Raw genomic sequence first — 21,177 nt, forward strand, 5'->3', positions numbered from 1 at the left:
GTTCCCCGGGCTTCGGGTTATTTTCATCGCTTTGAGAGCACTCATGGATCTTCTAGCTATAGTAGCACATTCACGTAATATTTCAGTAGATTTTCAATCATATGGCTACCCATTGTGCCAAAATAGTTATCTTCAAATATTTTTGAATAGTTATTTTAAAGCTCTATTTAATCCCAAACAATTTGGATACACCCAATACAGTTCTGGTTTGATTTAGAACTTTTGAATAATAACTATTTTAAAGAAATTCGTTGGCTAGAGCGGTGGAAGTCCTGGAGCCCTCTTGACTCCTATTAGGTTCGTAAAACGTGATTTCCTTCTAATCTTCAGGAATCGCTAAGTCATCTTCAGAAAATCCTATAAGTTCTATAAGGAAGCGCAAAAATTCTATAAGGAGCCGCTTACAAGCGGCTGTGCGATCAACAGGCATGAAATTTCTATAATTTTTACTGTTATCATTTTAAATAAGTTTTCCAACATAAACGACATAACTTTTTCCATTCTGATAGGATACAAGAACGTAGTTGCGTATGCAATATCTGTTAAACTTTCTTTAAAGACGAACCTTACGTTAACTCTGCGTTTCTGGAAACGATCTCGTCAACTAAATGGATTTGCATGCAGCCGTGCTACCGTACCCACACACCAGTCGCATTCCATGCTTCCACAATCACATTAGTATCCGGCAAATGTCACCTAATCAGACGACATGAACGGGAACATTACGGCGATTATCGGCTATGAATAACAACAGAGGGATTTGGAGGTATCCAGTGAGGAATCGGGAGATCCGCAGCACTGCAACCATCTCCTCACACGTGGTGCTACTTTGGATGAGGTTCATGGCAGGATTTCGGGCCATTCGAAAGCATTCGTAAAAAAACAAAGGATAAAAAGTCTCTGGCGTCAATCAATCCACATGGGTTAGGTCTCCACTTCACTTCAATTCAGAATTGTTTGAGGTTCACGAACGTGCAACTGGCCTTTAAAATGACTTTCGGGGACTAGTCGATATGCCAAGTCAGTGCTTTTATCCTCCCGGACAAGTCTGGTACCAATTTATCGACCCCGGAGGGATGGAAGGCTTGGTGAGCACTAGGGCGGATTCGAACCTCCGATCGAAGCTTGCATCCTTTGAATAATGATATTCTAAAGCCTTGTTGTATGGCGAAAATTTCAAATTAGTTCGATTTGTTTGTATTTAGATTCAACAAGCAACTAAATAATAATAATAGCTAGGGAACTGAAGAGTAAGTACTAAATAAATGAAAAAAAATTATTTTTAACATATAAGGCATTGCGAATTTGACCATATCGATTATTTTTCCTCATACGACAGAAGAAAGGACTTGAACATTACTTATTTCTAGATGGTAAACTAATTTGTTTGAAACTAACAAATACTGCTCAATCTAGGACCGAAATCACTGGTGGATCTTGTCTCGTGTTCATCTGATCTTCGCAGTTCTGATGCCTCGTAACAGATGTGGGAGCGAACAGAAAGGAACTTTTCAGAAAAAAAAAACGCTCTCCCATAAGACAAGAGCACTGTTGGAGGTTGGAGAGCTGACCACGATGCCATTTGTTGTTCTGGAATTCCTACGTAACGTGGTTTTGCTTTCGAACACATGCGTGAACATTACAAATACTTATGCATGCAGTCTAGTCAACATCTTCGAGAAAGCTCGCGAATTTGAATACAGAAATCTCTGCTAGTGCTATCGTAAGGGAAAATTAGGGGTGAATGTATTTAAAGGCAGCATACCACGAATACAACGCAGTAAGGGAATCCGAGGGAAAATTAAAGATGGATGGGGATGTAGATCGCGGATTTCGGAGTGATACTGCTCCCTAATCGTCGTAAAATCGGTATGGGAACCGCTTTAGTTCCTACGAGGAACGTTAGAACGCTCTCCTCTATGTACATATACGTTCCGGTCCCCTCAGCAACCCATTCATTGGTTTCACTTGAACAGGCTGGTGGGAAACCTTATTCATCCTCAAACGATCGCTTATTGAGGCTGCGCGTACAAAGGGATGACGCGTTGCAGCTGAAATCGTAGGAGAGAACGCCATCTTCCACATAGGTTTTTTCTACGACGATTAGGAAAATCTGAGCGGAGCCACGATATGTCCCATAATCGACAACCCTCCATGCTTTCGCTGGGTTCTGCACCAAATCAGATTTGTGGTACAGTATGTACCCCAAATCTGATTCTCTAGGGCTGTCTCTAGAGTTGCTTGGAAGACCGTACTCAAAATTCTGAGTATTTTCTCTTTCAAGTTTGATCCTTCTAAGGTTAGGAGCCACATCGAGGAGAAAGGACATCCATCAGAAACTGGTTTCCGTTGAAGATTGAATTTACCCGCATTTGCAGATCAGAGGGAGATAGTTTCTCAACTGAAACAGCTAGAACTGCCCTCGTAGTCGACAATTGGCCTGCTTATGGCTGTTTCGTCACAGTTTAATCTCCTCTTGTATCTCTCACACCTTGTAATAAACGAGTCCTTCTATCGTGTACAGCTATCTCTGGACTTCAACACTTATGTATATAAACAGCATCGGACGAAAAGTGCACGACAATGGATTTTGCCAGCATGGATGTCGTGGATGTTAAAGTGAAGGTTCGTGAGTTCGTTTCATTCTCCAATCTATACATGCGGCTATTTTTTCTTCTTTTCTTCAGGCATACCGTATGATAGCGTACAGTGCGATTTTATTTTCGTTGGCTTCTGTGTTTTCAATATGTGCCACGTTGCCAATGATTTATCATCATTCTGAAGCTTCGAAGGCTCGATTAAATAAGGAGGCGGACTACTGCACGGTGAGGGATTTTCTCTTCTTCTTCCGGGTTTTGTAATCGGTAGGGAAACAGATAGATGGAGATAACCCAGGTAGACGCCTGAGCAGTTAATGTTCTTACCAAAGGTATTCATTTGTAATCTACATAACTATATTCTTTCTGTAAAAAAATGGCACTACATCCCATCTTTGAAATTTTGATTTTTAAAGAAAACCCTATTTTGGGCGTATGGCTATGGCAAAACGATAGTGTTGAATGATCGTGCTGAGACGGTTGAATTGAACTGACTATAGCGGTATTTATGTTTGTCCAGACAAACGCACAAACACTCTCCGCTTAACAGACGCAGATGCAGAGCGACCAACAAACAGACACACACACGGACAGACAAGTAGGCAGACGGACAAAGAAAAGGCATTCTCTCTTCCTCTCTGTCTTTTGCCCTCTGCTCAAGTCTTCTTCTTGTCCGCGAGAGCGTCGCTTCAGGAACAAGAACGACATTTGACCTCAATTCCAGCCGATGGCTATTGTAGTGTAAACCCACTTGGAATACGTGGACAAATGCCTCCAAAATTGATTTTTCATTTGCGAAGGAAGAATTGAGAACGGATATGATCGGTTGAGCGTAGGTGAAGGCGCCTAGCGTTTGAACGAATCTCTTTTGTTCTTAGAGTCTATATCCTTACAAAAATTGGAATTATTCATGTTCCACAATTTATTGAGTTTCCTTAACATCATACATTCTATTCCTATGCCATTCCAGAAAATTAGGAAAAAAGACTTCATTGTATATCACATAATTGGATATATCACAGTAAACAAGACGTCAGATCAGAATCTACACATGACTGGGAAGCCTAATTATATGATGGATGACTGTATGCAAAACGCTTCCAGCGCTCCCTTCGTGAAATCGAGCGAGAAATCAACGAGCTAACTCGTCTAGGAATCCACAACAGAACTACGCGTGCTCTTCACCACCAACGTCGACAAACATATGCTGAAGGAGGTATATTTCCAGTCCTACACTACAACAATAATTACGAGTCCCCTCATACACTGACATCTTTCAGGAGGAGCTGGAGCTGGAGCTGGAGTTGGAGCTGGAGCTGGAGCACAAGCGCAATGTAAACCTGGACCTCAAGGACCAGGAGGTGCCCCCGGAAAACCGGGAAAACCCGGAAAACCAGGGGTGCCTGGCTTACCAGGAAGTACGGGAAAACCACCTCGAGAGCCCTGTGAACCAATCACACCGCCTCCATGCAAACCATGTCCCGCTGGTCCACCAGGACCAGGAGGACCACCTGGACCTCCAGGTCCTGACGGTCCACCTGGTGCACCCGGAGCGCCTTCACCGCCGGGATCACCAGGAGAAGCTGGACCACCTGGCCCACCTGGTTCACCAGGGAAAGACGGCGTTCCTGGAGAAGCTGGACCACCTGGACCAGCTGGGGAGACTTCCCAAGGAGCACCCGCAGAACCTGGCGCAGCAGGACCACCAGGTCCGCCAGGTCCACAAGGACCCGATGGAAAGGCTGGCGAGAATCATGGACCGGGAGCGCCAGGACCACCTGGACCACCGGGAGCTCCTGGTGCAGCCGGAGCAGACGGAAATCCAGGACCACCAGGACCAGCTGGGAAACCCGGAGCGGCCGGCGAAAAAGGAATTTGCCCAAAGTATTGTGCGCTTGATGGAGGCATATTCTTCGAAGATGGCACAAGAAGACGATAGTAATGTAGAATATCGCAGATTTTTGAATAAAATTGCTGAACTCACTTTTTTATGTGCTCTATTTGCGTTTGTGACGTCCTACACGTCTTCATATTCTGAGAATTTTTGTATCCTAGAAATGTTGCGATACAGATCCAACAACTATTACTGATACATTGAAGACCGACAAGTGACTGTTGAATCTCGATACTCTGGATTTCTAGTGTGATTTAAGGAGAAAGTAGTCGCAATATGAATATGAAAGGACACTGTGGTGAAATGTAACTTTGTATAAAGCCAAGCAGCTCACCGTAGTGTATCCCACCTGTTCTCCTTCCAACGGATGCCAAACGCGAAAGTCACGAGTTCTACAGCCAGGTTCACGACAAACTTAAATGAACATGCGAAAATAAGCTCCAAACAACTCAGCTAACCAATCCAGTCGATTGCTGAACGGATCGAAGTTCGGTCCGTTCGGAAAACCAATAGGAATTTATCCAAAGAATCTCCTTGCAAGCTGAGTGCTGCAGTAGGGAGCAGAAAAACTGTTCCAACGAGGATCCACAGTAAGCACGCGCGCGCCGGGACCCCCGCTTAACCTTGTTCTTTGTTTGAACCAGCCACTGCCTGCGCTACAATGGTGCAATTGCGTTCAACTGCGAACTATTGAGAAGACCAGCGCTCGTGCGCTGGTGTGATGTTGAAAAATTAAAAATGTTTGACCGGGTTGTATTCAAAAACGTCAGGATTACCGATGGCACGACCATATCGATCGACACAGCTCCATCCTCCGCCGCAATGACTGCTGCAATATAGCTGAAAGATTGATAGTGATCCACTCGACATGCCATAGATGGCTCAAAACCATCTGAGGCTCGGAGCAGTTCCGCTCAAAGCGGTGCGGTGGAGGGAACGGTTGGGACCTAGCTGGGTCATCGTTAGCTCCGCTCACACTGCGATAAGTGGAGCTAGCCAGGGCCCCAAATGCACCGAAGTTCAGGTCGTTTCGAAACACTTACACTAGATTGAATGCGTCAGCTCAGTGCGTGAAAATAACGTCAACATCAACATTTGGACCCGATAAACCTTCACCATTGATGTGTAGTAGGTTCAAACGACATGAAGCACGGTGCAATTGCGTACGCGGCTTCTCTCGAGGCGGTGCGGTGGAGCGCAGCGGTTAGAACCGTACTGAATCCCTTGCTGGCACCACCCATCGCTGCAGTTTGCGATGGTCCTACCTCGGTGCCGAGCGCTCCTCCACCGCGCCGTTTCGAGCGCGTACTCAAATGCGCCGTGCTTCATGTCGTTTTGACCCTGCTATAGCTATCAAAAAAGTGAAACACCTACTGTGAATACAAAATACGTGTTGATGTAATGTTTGCAGCATCAGTGCAAACGATTCTTGCAAGCTTCACACAACTGGAACGAACGCGATCTCTTTGGTGGTCTCGACGCACGCTTAGGTCAAAGTCGCCCGATTTACGTGCCGCGTTTCGTCGTCGGGCATCTGCGTGATCTTCGTTGCATCCACGCTCACTTGCATTTTTAGAAAGCACTGTGAATAACAAGCAAGTCATGGAAATCCCGGAAGGCGCGTCCGAAACTCTGTGCCGCAGGGTAGGACGACGTCACGGCAGTGGAGAGAGACGCAGACAGCAAAGTGATGAAAAATAGGGAGGGCACGTTGCCGGAGCAGCGGACATGCAGCCGCGGGCAGCCAGACAACACGGCATGTTGTGGTTCTGAGTTCCGCAATATGTCATTCTAATCTCTGCTCGCATGCATAGGTTTTGCTTCACCTGTCGGTCGGACTGCGATCCTGGTTCTGCGGTGCACATGATCACATATGGTCGGCACCAAATGTGTTCCGCCGGCAGATCGCGGCGCGTTCGTCGCAAAACTTCCGCGTTTTTCTGCTTGGAATGCGCTCCTCGTTTTTTCTCCTGCTCCAATCCAATGCGCATCGATTGGGCCAGGAGGAATACATTCGGCGCCGACTATAGTTGTTTGGTTTTTATGCTATTTTTGATATCTAATGGGATTATCCAAAGACGCACTTTGTGCTTACCTTCTCCAATTAGGGGCCCTGTCACTGCCCCTTTTCCATTTACTTTCTCGTAAAACCGTCCGATTTGCCGCTTAAAGTCACCTTGATTTCTTACTTATGCTTGCCTACCTGCAATTCCTCTCATTCTCAGCCCGTTCTTGTTTTTCAAACGCATTCGGTACGAATTTATCGCTAGCACCTTCCAATCAAGAACTAATCAATAATCAATGACAGTTCAGTCAGTCTTTCCGACTAAGCAAGGAATAGAATACTTGTCTCAAGTTGTTTTTAAAACATCATTTTCCTCTAGTTTTTTTTCTCCTGAAGTGTGCTTCAAGTGTGGAGGATGAGCGTGGTTTCCACCATATCGGCTCATTCGCTGCTATTCTTTAACACTCTGTTTTCTCTCAGTACTTCTTTACTCGTATTTTATCTTTTCTTATTGTTCTCATGTGATTATGATGACGTAATGAACGTTAGTTTGTTGCTCCAGCACTTTGTTCTACGGAACGCTGAACTGTTTTAATAATTTCTTCGTACAGAACAGTACATCCCATGCTTGCCAGTATTCGTTTCAGAGGAAGACCGGATAGATTCCGCGTATTTGTTGTTATACGATGTAGTTATTGTTTACATGCGTAAAAATTCGACCTTCTTTGAATCGTGACATAACCCCTGCAGCGTGTCGATCGTAAAAGCGAAGCAAGAGCCAAGATGTTAACACTTTTTATTACGGTTAATGTTTCGGCGCCTTCGTCGGAGCCTGAGGCTCAGAACATCTGCAACACATCCTCTAAGATGCCTCGACCAGTACAAGTCATCATTCCCAGAGATTACACCCGAAAGCAAGAACCAGAAGAGTCCACATCGTTGCGCTCAGCAGCCACGTTGCCGTGATGTTAGCGGACCTCCATGTGGCGGAATCCCTCCTCTAATGCTAATTAGGATGACCGTATGACCCCATAGACCAAAACCCGCAAAGATCCTAATAAAGAACCGGCTCGTTGGTCACTATGCAGTTATGCACTCTTCTTTTCTATTCATTTTTACACTTTTATTGTTCATACGATTCTTTCACTCCTTAGCGTCCATGAGTTTGCAACAAATTTCGTTGACGTTTAGATTTGCTTAAAAATTACCTTCTCCGAAATGCAAAATTTAGTGATTTCTGTTGCAGTGTATACCTGGAATGTGCGCCAGAGTCATTGCGGATCTACTGAGGCCACTACAACTTGCTGCCTTTCTTTTCGTTTGGATCGTGTACTACTTAGCGTACTCAGAAATTGATCTACAGGTATTTCGGCGCCCAGGTTGTTTTCATGTCCCACTTCCTAAAAATGTTCCGCTTAAATGCGTGACTAATCGAGGAATTACCTTCGAAGCGGTGCGGTAAAGCGCAGCGGATTGGGTCGAGGGGGACCCTGCGATGGTCCTTTCGGTCGCAACCGCTGCGCTCCCTTTGAGCGCAGCCGCATACGCAATCATCGAGCTCCACCGTTTTTACCCGACTTTAACAATTCAACACGACGGATCTGACGGATTCGTTTATGCTTTAAAAGTGTTGATATGTTTTTTTTTTTTTGAAGTTCTGGGACTGCGTTGTCAACGTTCGTGAAATCTGGAATATTTTAAATTTTCTGCTCCTCTTTTCCTACTAAATGGAGGGAATAAGCAAAGAAAACATTTTTTGTAAGTTTTCTACAACCGGAAAAAGCTCTTCCTTTTCGTTATGTTTGCCTAATATGGCATTGTAGGTATAATTTGCAGCCATCTTTGCGTGATCTCATCCAGATATCATCTCTTGCGAGTCCGAGTTGTTTTTTTGAACAAACACTTTCTCTTACACAAGTAAAGTTAACACTTACATTTCTTGGCCCATAGCAGCACTGTTTTAAACTCTTCGGCTGAACACCTGTTACATTCATACTTTATGACATTCTACTATTGTGCTGGAAAATCTTGCCTCGAGAGGGATATCTCAATCTCTGGAATATCTTAACCGAATGCGTTGCCGAACATTACAACACTGCTGTTTCTGTAAATGGCTTTGTTTTTCGAGTACACATCCCCGAGAGACCTTTTTAGACCTTCTATCTGTTTCGTGGTGCGACCCTTCGAGATAGAGACAACGTTCAGAAAAAAAAATGAAATTTTCGAATACATCTTAGATGATCAAGGGAGGCAACCGGGGAAATGTGGGAAATAACCTTTTGTGAGTGATATACGCTGTTCTAATGGTTGCCTAATTTCCATTGTTTTTTTTTTCAAACTGCGCGGTCCTCAACTGTGATCGCAGTCGCCGCTAGAGTGGACAGTCCAACTACTCAACTTTCCTTCGAGGCTCATAAGTTGAAAAAAATTATTAAGGTCTTTAATTCGAAAGAACGTAATAGTAAAGTGGGCAATTTCTTGCGTAAGCTTAACATTCAAATAGAAATAGTTCGGAATTCTCAGCATCTGAGATACCGGTTGCTCGCTATGAATTATCGCGTGCTCTGATTCCCCCTTGATAAGCTTGTTGTTGATGTTCCTTGTTCATTTTCACCTCCATTCAACACAAATGTTGTAGCAGAGATGGCTCTCATTCTTAACGATGAGTGAAGATGGCAGGACGCAACACTGTCTAGTGTACTGTTCAACTCTTTCTCAACATGTGGTTCTTTCGATATTCTCAAGAGCTGATTTGAAGCGAATCCCTGTCTTCGCCGTGGATCATTGCCGTCTCAACGGTGGTCATGGCAGCTGTATTGCTTATGATTATCACTGCTATAACTGCTCTTAAAAAGGTGAAGTTGTTTGGTGCCGGGCGTCAAGCAATCACAGGTCAGTTGATACTATTCCTGGAGTGATAGGACACCCCTGCGCGTTATGACACCGTGATAGCGGCTAACGACATCGCGTGATGTTCTCTGGAGCCCCGTTGAACCCATGTTGCGCCATTTTGAATGCTGAAACAGCAAGGGCGACCAGAGCGCGAAGATGCCACGATGTGGTGATGATGTCGCAAATGGGTCCCGTCTCGAAGTGAGAGCTGCACAGCTAAGTCAAAACTACGTGAGGCCCAGTGCAATTACGCAAGTATCTGTGCACGAAGTAGCGCGGTGGAGGAAATAGTTGCGATCGAGGCGGACACTCGTTTTCTGCAACCAGACTACAGATATAAATAAGGTCCCACCTCGCAGACGCCTACGCAAGGGTGCCGTTCTTCAGGTGGTTTTGGTCCGCTAGAGATGTAGTCGGGTCAAAACGACATCGAGCTCGGTGTAGTTGCGTAAGCGGCGAGTTAGAGTTAGCGGTCAGGATACAGGTACGACCATCGCGAACTGCAGCGATGAGTGGTACTAGCAGAAGTCCCCTCTCGATCCCAACCACTGCCCTCCAGCGGTTCAAGCCCAGACTCTTGCGCAAGCCTGCGACTCTTGCGCCGAGCCTCATGTCGTCTTGACCCGACCCTATTTGTACTCCTTACTCGACTCACTCTTTTCTAGTTACTGTCAATAATTTCGTTTATTTTTTACCAGTCCCCACCACTTATTTAGGACACTCACGAAGAATGATAACAGCTAGTCCAAGAGCTGGCTGAATATTTGCGCTAGAAATTGCATATGAAGACGTGTTATACTATTTTTAATCGAATAAATCTTTTTTTCTCGTGTTAACTGTTCGAAAAAAATTCAGGGTCCAATCTCTCTTCTGTCAATGAATGATTCGGTTTCCACTCAGTTTTTCTTTTCTTCAAAAGGGAACCATTTTTTCCAAACAGTTCTTCTTATTGTTTGCAACTGAAAAACGACTCATTTTTAATCAATTCCTGCTAACCGACTCAATGCAGACATCCATATTCATACGAAGAAGTGTTTTAAAAATCAAAACTGCTTATTCATTCGAAAACAGTCGCATTCGCACATTCCAAGAGTAGTTATTATGTATTCTGAAAAAATGAGCTGGTGCACAGAATTAGATGATCGATCCGACTCGTTACTAACGATAAGTGGTTATGCCGTGACAAAGTCAGAACGTCTAGAAAAGAAATATTTGAATGCAATGAGAGAATTTCTGGATGTTTCAAATCTGTCACTTCTTTCACCCGTAAACTTCCTCGACCTTAGGAACATCGTTTCAGTGACTGGGAGAAAAGGAAAAAGCTAGAAAAAGTAAAGGAGAAGGTGCAAGGATAGCCGCTAACGAGTAGAGGAATTTGAAATTTGAGGTGATTTGATTTCAAATTTTTGCCTGGTCTCTGTAACATAACCACACCGTTCTAGCTTGGGAATCCAGGGTCATTTCATTTAAAAAAAACAAAAAGAAGAAAAAAGGAAAAGGAGAAAAGGAAAAAAAAACTTGATGAGCTTTCAATGTCCTGGAAATAGAGGAGTGTCTTGGAACTCGCTGGGTCATGCAGAACACAATTCGACTTTTTGCACTTCCAGAAACATTTTCTTGCAGATCAAATCTTAATGAAACTCAAACTTGAGCTGCTCATGAAAATCCATTCGCTCTCGATCAGCGCGGAAGTGGGCGCAGTAGCCGAACTGCAAAAAGTAGTGTAGTACAATGCCTAAACAATTTCAACTCCCTTTCTTTTCCCGATTTTCAAGACATTGAACGCTTATAGTTCCTTTTTTTGGAGATTTCAGTTCAAAGATTGCTGATAAAGGATCGTAAAACCTCCACAATGTTATCAAATAGGTGACCAAGTGTTCCTGTACGCAGGACGTAAGCACTCATTCTTTGTACTCTAGCAGGAAGTAATTTTTTGAAGAATTCCGCAGTTTTTAGTTGAGTATACCAATGGTTTCTGACTGGCGGTTGGTCGCGAACATCTAACAAGATGACTATCTAGACGATCTCAGAGGTGATTCCCTTGTTTTTCAGCACCGAACAGTTGTTTTTCAGCGCTGAAACAAGAAGACAATCCACAAGATCATTTACGCATTTCATGATTCGAAATTTCAGTTTTTAAGAAGTAAATCATAGAAGAGCATGTAAAAATCTAGCTGCATTACTTTTCCAGAGAAATGCTGAGATGGCAGCGCTCATTCATATCAGCACTGATAAGGACCGATTTTGTAGACTGGGCGTAGATCTGTGGGAAGTCACCCCAAAATCCATGGAATTTTCTAGAAACACAAAATTGTGAGCACTTCTTCGGAGGTTTTTCATTTGTTGACCAGATTTCCTAACAATAAGCAAACGTACAAATCTGAAATCAACAATCACGTAAAAGAAACGAAATGTCAAAGCGTGTTGCGAATTCTTTCTTTTTTTCTTGTGGTTGAGAACCATTGAGAATGTGGTGTTGATGATGGATGGATGATATCGTTTAGAACGGAGAATCGACATCCGAGGAATTGTTGGCATTCGGATGACTCATCGCAGCATCGAAGGATTTGACGAGATTGTGGCCGTCGAATAGTTCGAATATTTAAAGGCGAGTCTTAAGTAAATGAAATAAATAGACGTGTAATCCCAAGTTCGACCTTCTTTGAATCTTAGCGTTGCAGAGTTGAATCGTGCACGACTTTCTTGAGCAGAACCAAGATTGTTGTCGAGCTCTACTCTGGCTAAGGTTTTAAAACGACATGAAGCACGGTGCATTTACGTACGCACTCGAAACGACGCGGTGGAGGCAGCAGTTGGGACCGCGGTGGGACCACCGCAAACTGCAGTGATGGTGGTGCCAGCAAGGGTTCCAGTACGCTCCTAACGGCTACGCTCCACCCCACCGCCTCGACAGAAGCCGCGTACGCAATCGCACCGTTGTTTTGACCCTGTTATATTATAGTTTGTTTGGTGGTAATAATGTGTAGATAATGAATAGTAATAATAGTACGAATAGTTTGAATGTGAACGCAATGATACAGTCAATATTCTGAATAATTAATACATACACATATAATGTGAGTCTCACTATAGTTTGCATACGGACCAGAGGTAACGATTATTACAATGTTACAAATGTCTAAAAAGGAAAGAACAATGAAGAGGGCATAGGTGGCAGGAAGGATGATTCTATCTATCGTCAATTCCCTTCGGATTTAGTATTCTGATGAGAGACTCCGAAAATATTTGACCCAACCACGTCGCGACCAACCATAGTTTGATGAAAAATTGTTTTATCCACTATAACTTATTACCTCCAGCTCTCCGCTGTGCAGCAGCGTCAGAACGACATGAAGCACGGCGCAACTGCGTATACGGATGCGTTCGAAGTGTAGCGCTTAGCGTCAAGGGAGGATCTTTGCTAGCACCATTCTTCTCTGCAGTTCGCGATGGTCCCACCCCGATTCCAACCACTTTCTCCACCGCACCGCTTCGAGCACAGCCGCTTACGCAACTGCACCGTGCTTCATGTCGTTTTGATCCTACTAGACTTGAGATCGGAATAAGAACGAAAAAGGATTAAAATATGTCACCTTTTTTGAACACAGTCAGTTGCAGCGCACCACTTTCACCATTTCTTGTCGACCTCCAGTATCAACTTCGTTAATATTAAGAGGAAGGGAATTCAAGTTGATTAGTTTACTTTTAGAAAGTAAGACGAGTTTCCTGCCTCATCTTATCCCACAGATTCAGTGGTTCTCAGGCCAACTGCGACGCATTCGAAGCAACTCGCGACTTCTTCCGCCGCGTGTCCCACATCAGTCGCACACGCGTCGCGGTCCTCCTAGCAAACCCAGGTATTGACATCCTTATTTTATCTCATCTTATTCAAAATGCCTTTTCTTCCATTATGATGCGTTGTGGGTGTATTTTATAGATGTGTAAACAGAAGAAGTCAAGATTCAGTTACGAATAGGAATGATATTTGAATAGAGGTCTACACTTAGCGGTAGGTACGCACTGATGCGGCATCATAGATCACCTGTTCAGTTGCTGGTGGTCACTAACGCAATGATTGAGCAAGAAATCGTACACCTTGTGTACGAAACATTCGTGGAAACAAAGAGTACTGGTGGTTACAGCGCCTCCGCATGCATGGCGAAGCCAACTGCAATCGCTCATTTTCAACTGCTGGCTACGAGAAAGCAGTTGCTGCAGTTTTATTCACAGCTGCCTTCTTTAAGTGCTTTGAAAATTCATCAATCATGGATAGATATTGGGAGGTCCCACGCAGATTCTCATTCATACGCCCAAAGAAGTTTGGTGCCCTCTAACGACTTGGTTAAATTTCCTCTCCTTAGAGATTTGTTGCTACTGTGATTTATGAAAGAGTTAGAAGATTGGTAGATCTAAGAACAACCCCAAAACGTGTGTGGATAAGTAGGATTTTCATTCAAATGCGAATATCAGATCTTGAGAATATCGATGCTGATGGGGTTCAAGATGCTGGTACTTGTGTTTGCCTTAACGGCATCACCCCACGAATCTGAGGTGGTACGGATTTCAGGTGGAGTATTCGTATACGGGATCGTTGATTATGGAGAGAAGGGTGACTCTGTCCATTTCTTCCTAACTGCCGTAAAAAACGGCTCGGAAGATACAGCTTCTAGTGTTCCGATTGGAGCGCACCAGCCTTGTGCACGCGCCGCATCTTCCGGGCCGTTTTTTACGGCAATTAGGATGAAATATACGGAATCAAACCCCTCTCCATAATCTACTATCCCGTATACGAATACTCCACCTGAAGTCCGTACCACCTCAGATTCGTGGGGTGATGTCTTTAACCGCAGAACTACACATTTGGCGGGAGAGGGAGCAAATGCGCAGAGAGCGTTTCCCAGGCAAAGATGGTTGGGATGCAGGACTAGAGGAAACGGTACCAATGACTGTGGCAGGCTGAAAGCAGTTGTGGTTCCCATCGCGAAGAAGGCATTATTTCTCAGAGGTGCGTATGCGGTTGGCCTTGTTCATAAAATTTTTCGTTGAATGCTAATGGGTTCAAAACCACCACATTAGCTTCTTAATCAGTCATTTCTTAATCATTAGCGAATCAGTCTCCAGTCTTTCTCCATCTTTCCCTAGAGACATGAATGAATGAAATGCTGCGCACCACTTAAAAGTTCGATGAGCGACGTTCCGAGTGGTTGGAACTTTTAAAGGAAATGGATATTGAACGTTTCTGTCTTTATCTGGATTCCGATCCTACTTGGAATCTTGGAAACTCGATGTGATGAAAGTTGGTGTAAAAATTTGGAAGAAATTGAAAGACAAATTTTTGAAAAATGCAGGAAGCAGATACGCGTTTAAGACGGTGTAACTACTTCCCTCATTTCTCAAAAATACGTAGAAACGTGCATAAGATTTTCTTCTAACTTAAAAGTGCAACGAATGCTGCCGAAGTCATGGATTAACTGTTACATGCGCTTTCATTTCCACAACTTTTGCCAATTTCGAATAGTCAGGCACTCGTCCGCTGGGATTGGGAGTACTGTATCGTGTTGCATCTGCTCCTCGGCCTCGAATGTTGAGAACAATAAAACCATGAAAATGAACTTGGAGCGTGCACTCATAAAGAACTCAGCTGCCAGGTGGGTTACCTTACGTCACTGTGTTTCAAGTTTATTGCTGCGTTTGGTCCACAGCTGCAGGCGTTTTCTGACTCGTTTTGGGCGGTGAGAAAAACTACCGCACTCCTAATCCACCCTAACTGCGAATGCTTGAGTCTGACTCCCTCAGAATCGGGACCAATCTGCATTGAGCGAGCGGTTTCGTTTATAAACATTACTGTTAGTTAGTAGCTCATGTTAAGCCAGTCGCGTCACTAGAAGATATCCAAAGGATTAGGGATAGAAAAAGAAGGGAGATCCTGCTCGTCATTATAAATGACATGAAAGTGGACAATTAATTCTAAATAGAAACACATCTCGTTATGTTCAGATCCCACTGACTGACATTTAACAGCGTGCTATTGAAAATGCAGTTTTGTTGAATCGAAAATGACGCTTAAAAACCGCAATTAAGTTCTGCGCATCCATAACTCAGTTCTACTGGAGCGTCCGTAATTGCGGACACTAAATTGATGACACATGAATTAAACAGGTCTGTGAACGTTGTTTTTTCTTTCCTGTTTGTAAAAACGCAGATGACTTATAGATGTACTAACCTCTTGGACTTTTTGGATTTGTTACCTGGAGGCACGATCGAAGAACTAGAAGCAGATTCAGTACCATATTAAAAAGTTTATAAAAAAGATAAGAGGATAAAGTCGCTGGTTTATCAATCCACTTGGGATCCGCCAGCGTGTTCCACTGCAATCCGTTATCGTTGAGGTTTTGGAACGCGTGTTGGCCTATACAGAGTGACTTCGAGGAGGAGTTAGCCGATGTATCAAGTCAGTGTTTTTATCCTCCCAGGCAAGTCTGGTACCAATTTATCGACTCCGGAGAGATGAAAGGCTTGGTTTGCACTAGGGCGGTTTGGAACGCTCCACCATGTGGCTACAACGGACTGCGCCACACCCATTAATTCGTTCACTTGGGCTACCTTTCAGTATCCGGTCAGCACCTATGATTGTCCGAAAGAGTGAAGTGTGCGTTCTGTCAAAGAGCGAGTCATCCAGACCAAGTTAAAGGCATCACCCCACGAATCTGGAGTGGTACGGATTTTTGGTGGAGTATTCGTATACGGGATCATAGATTATCGAGATAAGGGTGATTCTGTCCATTTCTTCCTAATTGCTGTAGAAAACGTCCCGGAAGATACTGCTTGGGGCGTTCCGGCGCACTATTTTCCACAAGGAGTTCGATTGGAGCACGCCAGCCTTGAGCACGTGCGCATCTTCCGGGCCGTTTTTTACAGCAATTAGGAAGAAACGGACGGAAACACATCCCTCTCCATAATCTACTATCCCGTGCACAAATAATCCACCTGAAATCCACGCTACCTCAGATTCGTGGTATGCCGCCTTTAAATACAGACGACCACAGGTCTCTGATTAAACTCATGAGTAGATTTTGACCGTTTCAGTTTCATGGATGATGCCAAGCGTGTGGCGCACTGTGTGAAAAGATCACAATTCTTCTTTCACAGAATCTATGTGTATTGAACTTTGCCATTCGCTGCTGGAAATTTATATGATGCATACTGGGGTTTGGGGTTGATAAATGAGAAATATCTGGGATACAGTAGACTCCTTGCTGTGTTGGTACTTTTAGGAGAATTGAAGGGAAAAAAGGTGGTTTCACTTTTCGACTGTTATGCTGACCAGTGGATTATTCTCGATTGAACTTATCTCAGGCTATGCCAGCAACCCCACAGAATACCTGTGCAGGCTTTCGTCGATACCAATATAATGTAGTCACAATTTGAAAGTATTACTCGAAATTTGGGTTTTCCGTCGCCACAATCAGAATAAATAAATTGGTTGTTATCAGTTCTAATTAAGGCACCGCAAGTCACCTTAGTTCAGCGGGCACCCAAGGTGAAGTCAGTGATAAATACAATCAAAGATTGGCATTTGTCTTGCATGTTGGGGCACCGACCTGCGATGTTTCACTTGAAAGCTACGACGTACTACAGATTCTTCTCTTTTGTTTGCATTTTATTATGAATATGAAGAGAATTGTTTTTTGTGTGACAACGTCCGTGTATAGGAACAGAACGCTTCGGCACATCGATTCTTTGCGCAGTTTCCTCGGAATTCTCATTAAACTGTGACGCAAAAAAAATAATAAGGAATTGCTTGTTTCTAAGCTTGAGTAATTTCCTTACATTTTTAGCTGTTGCACAACCATGAAGTCCTCATACAAGAGGATCCCAGCTGTGCGAAACGTTTAATAGAGTAGGAGCATCTGCTACTTTACAGTGTGGATTTCACTCAATCCTAATATTCTCACTCCATTTTTATGAGTTTATTTCATTGTTTATTGTTCATTTGTGCGGATGTTTCCGGCTCAGTAGCGCCCAATGCCACATTCATTAGTCTTCCTTCCACCCTTTTTCCACATTTCAAATTTCATTTCCATTCTCTTCCGATCTCCTTTGAAACTGTTCCTCGACCACAAGAGCATGGAAATACTAGTTCTGGACTATAAAGGGAAGAAAAAACATCCCGAAATCACAAGGCCAGACCATACTTGGTCATAAGATCCATGGACATTTCAGTTGGCAGTCATTTCGATGAACCATGTCCAGACCAATATTCATCATTCCTAATGTTAGACAGGAAAAAGCGAATGGTTTCGTCGTACATACACCGAGGAGTCAGTCCACAGACATAAAGTTCATTGTTCTCTTTAGAAACGTTGAAACAAAGAAAGGGGAGAGTAGGATGGCACGAGCCGCATAAAAACGGAAACGGTGTGCGTGTATCAGTTGGTTTTCCAGGCAACACACGAGCGTTACACTGAAGGCCGGAGATATGTAAACAAGGGAACGATGAGAAAGTATAGCAGAAGATGTGTATCATCTGAAAAAAACATACGCTCCTTCCATATCTATTTTATAATATATATTATCTATATTATATTTCATATTTTATAATAAATATGGAGTGTATAGGAACAGAACGCTTCGTCGCATCGATTCTTAGTGCATTTTCGCCTGAGTTCTCATTAAGCTGTGACAAAAAATCATAGGGAATCGCATGTTTCTAAGCTTTGAGAGCTCTAAGCCTTAAGGAAAAATCTGCCAAGAACTCAGAAACAGGGAGGGAAAATCATAACTTCTCTCAAGCACGTAGACTCAACTCCCACCCAATTCTTTGTAATCGATGACCAAGGACTTGCAGTCTGCTCCGCCCATGAGATGTTTTCGACTGCTATTGGGTCCTGTCGCGAAAGACTATATCAAAACTGGAATTCAGGAACAAACAACACAAAAGCAGCACTCTTTGATTTGACAATAGAATTTTAGAAATAGCCATCAGTTCTTGAGTCTTCCAGAGAAAAATTTCACCTGTAATCTCACTACATTAATTTACATTCTCATACGATAAGAAGGTTGATCATTAGCTTCGTATGTGAGGAACTTCTGTAGTGAAAAGAGGCAGAAGGACCTGTAGGCTACTGCCTCACTGTCGTAGTGCACACCCAAATATCTCAGAACTCCCGCAACTCAACAAAGAAACAACTGTCATGGCACTAACAGAAGAACGTTTGGCATCTTTCAATAGAACCGAGAAATTGCTCGTATGTCTCAGCTTCCTAGCAGCGGGACGAGCATTGTGATATCCAGTCATGAGCGTGCACCTGCAAGGATAATTGCTGCAACCATGCAATTAGAGAAACCTGAGCTTGTTTTTGTGGGAGAGAAAGAAACAAGGCATAGCTATTACGGAAGAAGCCTTGCACCGAAACGAAGACTAAAATGTACTCCGATGAGCAGGCGCTTCTTAAACTTCCTTCTGTCCCAAATAATTATAATTTCTGCTAGTTATGGTTGACGTACGCGTTTTTGTACGACTGGATGACCACATTTATCGGACAGTGAATGTGCATGAGCTCCTACGGCTGTCGAGTAGCCAAAATCATTGACGGCCGGTATAAATTTCAGCCAAAGAACCCAGAGACACTGGACATGTCAGAGCTTACCCGCTCTTTTGCGGGGAAAGGACGCTGCCGTGCAGAAATCCCAGACATCTCCGTTTGTGAAAAGCAATTTCGGTTTCCTGGCGACCGAAGCCTTGGCTCTCTCTCTCTGTTCGAGTTGTAGTAACATTGAAATTTGTCACGCATTACCGCATAGCGTGGGAATTTGCTTGCGTAGTTTGTGCCTGTTATCTTCTCTTCAATAGGCACCACAACCCCTCCGACACAAAAGAAGCACTGATTGCTAGCATAGCCTGAACTGTATACTCTACTCTATTATGCGAGACAACCATCCGTTTCTGGCTTCGGAATGAAACACACTTTAAACTAGAGGTTTTTCTACTAAATATGCGTGGAAATCGGGGAATTAGTGGAAACTGTTGACAGAGGAAATAAAGTAGGGATTACTCTGAGCTGGCGGAAAGACAAGACTCCGCTGGTGCGTTGCTGGCGAAGTAAAAGTCCTCTTCAACGTTTCTGCTTAACAAGTAAAGATGGAGGTATTCTCCGCTCCATTCGCTCCCACCGCAGACGCCGATTCTTCTTCTTGCCCATGTGATCGCAATGGTCTTTCGATTAGACCACGACAGGAAGCAAAAAGAGAGGGAAAATGCCACGATCTTCGGATAATCATAAGAATTGGCTAACATGCGAAGTGGATGTTTGAGCCTTTCAGAATGATGATTGTTCACTTGCTGAGAACGATTCCACTAATGAGGTGATGCAAAAAGTAGTGGTGCTTCACAGGTGCCAGCCAAAGAAGGTGATTTTGGGGCCTCGCAAATGCCGTGAACACGCACACACGAAGTCTGCTCGTCCGAAGTAAGTGACAAATTCATGTATTTTCATTGCGGGCAGTGAAACATTTCACAATGGGTTTTTGAACGTCACAGCTAGTTGCCCATTCTGTCCTTGAATGGACAGATGCCTGACCGGAGATAATGTGATTCATTTAGGAACAATTACAGCGAGCATCATAAATTAGCAGATCTTTGATATCATCGTCTGCATTCTACGGCTGTACAATTTAAAAATTAACGAGAAACATTCAGAAAGTGCAGGAAAGGAACAACGGAATGCCAAAGCAAAACGTTGAGGAAAGACGAAAACAAATCTTGCAGAACCGAAAGTGACGTCTTGGGACGCGGATTTGTCCTTTTTCACATGCATCCAAAAAGGGTGAACCGAATCGGACACCAATGCCGTTGTTGTTGTTGAAGTTTAATTGGATTTTGCGCCCAATTTTTCTTCAGAGAGAGAAATTTTAGTCAAATTTTCTAATCGTGAGTCGACGGGTCGAAATATTCGTATTTGTACGCAACAGTTTCAAGTTCGATCGCAAAATTGAGCCACAGTAACTTGAGAATCCAAACGTCAACTCATCACTAGGAAGAAACGAAAGAGAGCAGCTTCAGGCGTTACTATGGCGAGGAAGAATGTTAGCAATATGTAAACGTTACTAATCATTTACTGACATCAAAATGCAAAAAAAAAACAGACAAACGTTTGCTCGACTTTGCTCTTATAAATGCCATTGATGTTACGTAACGTTCTTGTATGGAGATTCTTCTACGAAGTGCTATCCGGCAAACCCTAGGGGAGCTTTGGGTTATCCTTCGAAGAGAAGAACGAGATCGATTGGGAGGATTTCCGCATCCTCCTCAGGCCTATTCCAATCACTTCGCGCCTTGCACATCTCGTTGCTTGGAAAGCTTCGACAGACCGAGTAATTCTTTAATTAGCACGAAATACCCAATCAATAGAGTTATGCATAGACATGAACGTCCCCACCAGTTCTCTTCGGGACCGCAACTGAAGGAAAGCGTAGTAAAAACTTGATTTATGGCTAGTTTGCCAAGCTTGGATACAAGATACACTATGAATGGCTTCACTTGTCTTCGTGCAGCATGAAAAGCTCGCTCACCACGCCCCACAATATCGACTGGGCCCCAGACGGAATTGCCTGACATCGCGGGCGGGTGGCGGTCTTTCGTCGGTTGTCCGGGACGCGGGGCGGGGTGATCGGCGCCGGTCCATCGCGGGTGCGCCCAGCTGGCGTGAGGTCGTCGTCGTGCTACGAGAGAAGACTCTACGGGAGTCGATGGACATTGACGGATAGTCGGTCGTCAACAATTCTACAGC

The 21,177-nt window shown here is 43.9% G+C and overlaps 6 protein-coding genes across 8 annotated transcripts; 5 read left to right on the forward strand and 1 right to left on the reverse strand.

Annotated features, from left to right (window-relative positions):
* Nucleotides 1–2,583: 2,583 nt before the first annotated feature.
* On the forward strand, nucleotides 2,584–4,536 carry RB195_005630 (uncharacterized protein; the record flags this gene model as incomplete). Of its 3 annotated transcripts, XM_064178252.1 has the most annotated exons (5): nucleotides 2,599–2,625; nucleotides 2,688–2,825; nucleotides 3,568–3,618; nucleotides 3,702–3,813; nucleotides 3,878–4,536. In XM_064178252.1, 5 exons carry the CDS (start codon nucleotides 2,599–2,601, stop codon nucleotides 4,534–4,536), a joined length of 987 nt encoding a protein of 328 aa, XP_064035320.1. The 3 variants fall into 3 exon arrangements, with proteins under 3 accessions (XP_064035319.1, XP_064035320.1, XP_064035321.1); XM_064178250.1 differs by lacking the exon at nucleotides 3,568–3,618 and having other exon boundaries at nucleotides 2,584–2,625; XM_064178251.1 differs by lacking the exon at nucleotides 3,568–3,618.
* A 4,622-nt stretch (nucleotides 4,537–9,158) lies between these two features.
* Nucleotides 9,159–10,148, forward strand: RB195_005631 (uncharacterized protein; the record flags this gene model as incomplete). Its single annotated transcript, XM_064178253.1, has 3 exons — nucleotides 9,159–9,193; nucleotides 9,255–9,388; nucleotides 10,105–10,148. The coding sequence occupies 3 exons, from the start codon at nucleotides 9,159–9,161 to the stop codon at nucleotides 10,146–10,148; spliced, it is 213 nt and encodes a 70-aa protein (XP_064035322.1).
* Nucleotides 10,149–11,046: 898 nt separating this feature from the next.
* Nucleotides 11,047–13,938, forward strand: RB195_005632 (uncharacterized protein; the record flags this gene model as incomplete). The annotated part of the gene is made up of 3 exons (XM_064178254.1): nucleotides 11,047–11,111; nucleotides 11,223–11,281; nucleotides 13,859–13,938. The coding sequence occupies 3 exons, from the start codon at nucleotides 11,047–11,049 to the stop codon at nucleotides 13,936–13,938; spliced, it is 204 nt and encodes a 67-aa protein (XP_064035323.1).
* Nucleotides 13,939–18,582: 4,644 nt separating this feature from the next.
* RB195_005633 (uncharacterized protein) lies at nucleotides 18,583–19,861 on the forward strand (the record flags this gene model as incomplete). The annotated part of the gene is made up of 2 exons (XM_064178255.1): nucleotides 18,583–18,636; nucleotides 19,712–19,861. 2 exons carry the CDS (start codon nucleotides 18,583–18,585, stop codon nucleotides 19,859–19,861), a joined length of 204 nt encoding a protein of 67 aa, XP_064035324.1.
* An 850-nt stretch (nucleotides 19,862–20,711) lies between these two features.
* RB195_005634 (uncharacterized protein) lies at nucleotides 20,712–21,005 on the reverse strand (the record flags this gene model as incomplete). Its single annotated transcript, XM_064178257.1, has 1 exon — nucleotides 20,712–21,005. One exon carries the CDS (start codon nucleotides 21,003–21,005, stop codon nucleotides 20,712–20,714), a length of 294 nt encoding a protein of 97 aa, XP_064035325.1.
* RB195_005635 (uncharacterized protein) lies at nucleotides 20,918–21,154 on the forward strand (the record flags this gene model as incomplete). The annotated part of the gene is made up of 1 exon (XM_064178258.1): nucleotides 20,918–21,154. The coding sequence occupies one exon, from the start codon at nucleotides 20,918–20,920 to the stop codon at nucleotides 21,152–21,154; it is 237 nt and encodes a 78-aa protein (XP_064035326.1).
* Between the last annotated feature and the right edge of the window lie 23 nt (nucleotides 21,155–21,177).

This window comes from Necator americanus, chromosome I, assembly GCF_031761385.1.
Source record: "Necator americanus strain Aroian chromosome I, whole genome shotgun sequence".
NCBI classification, from domain to species: domain Eukaryota; kingdom Metazoa; phylum Nematoda; class Chromadorea; order Rhabditida; family Ancylostomatidae; genus Necator; species Necator americanus.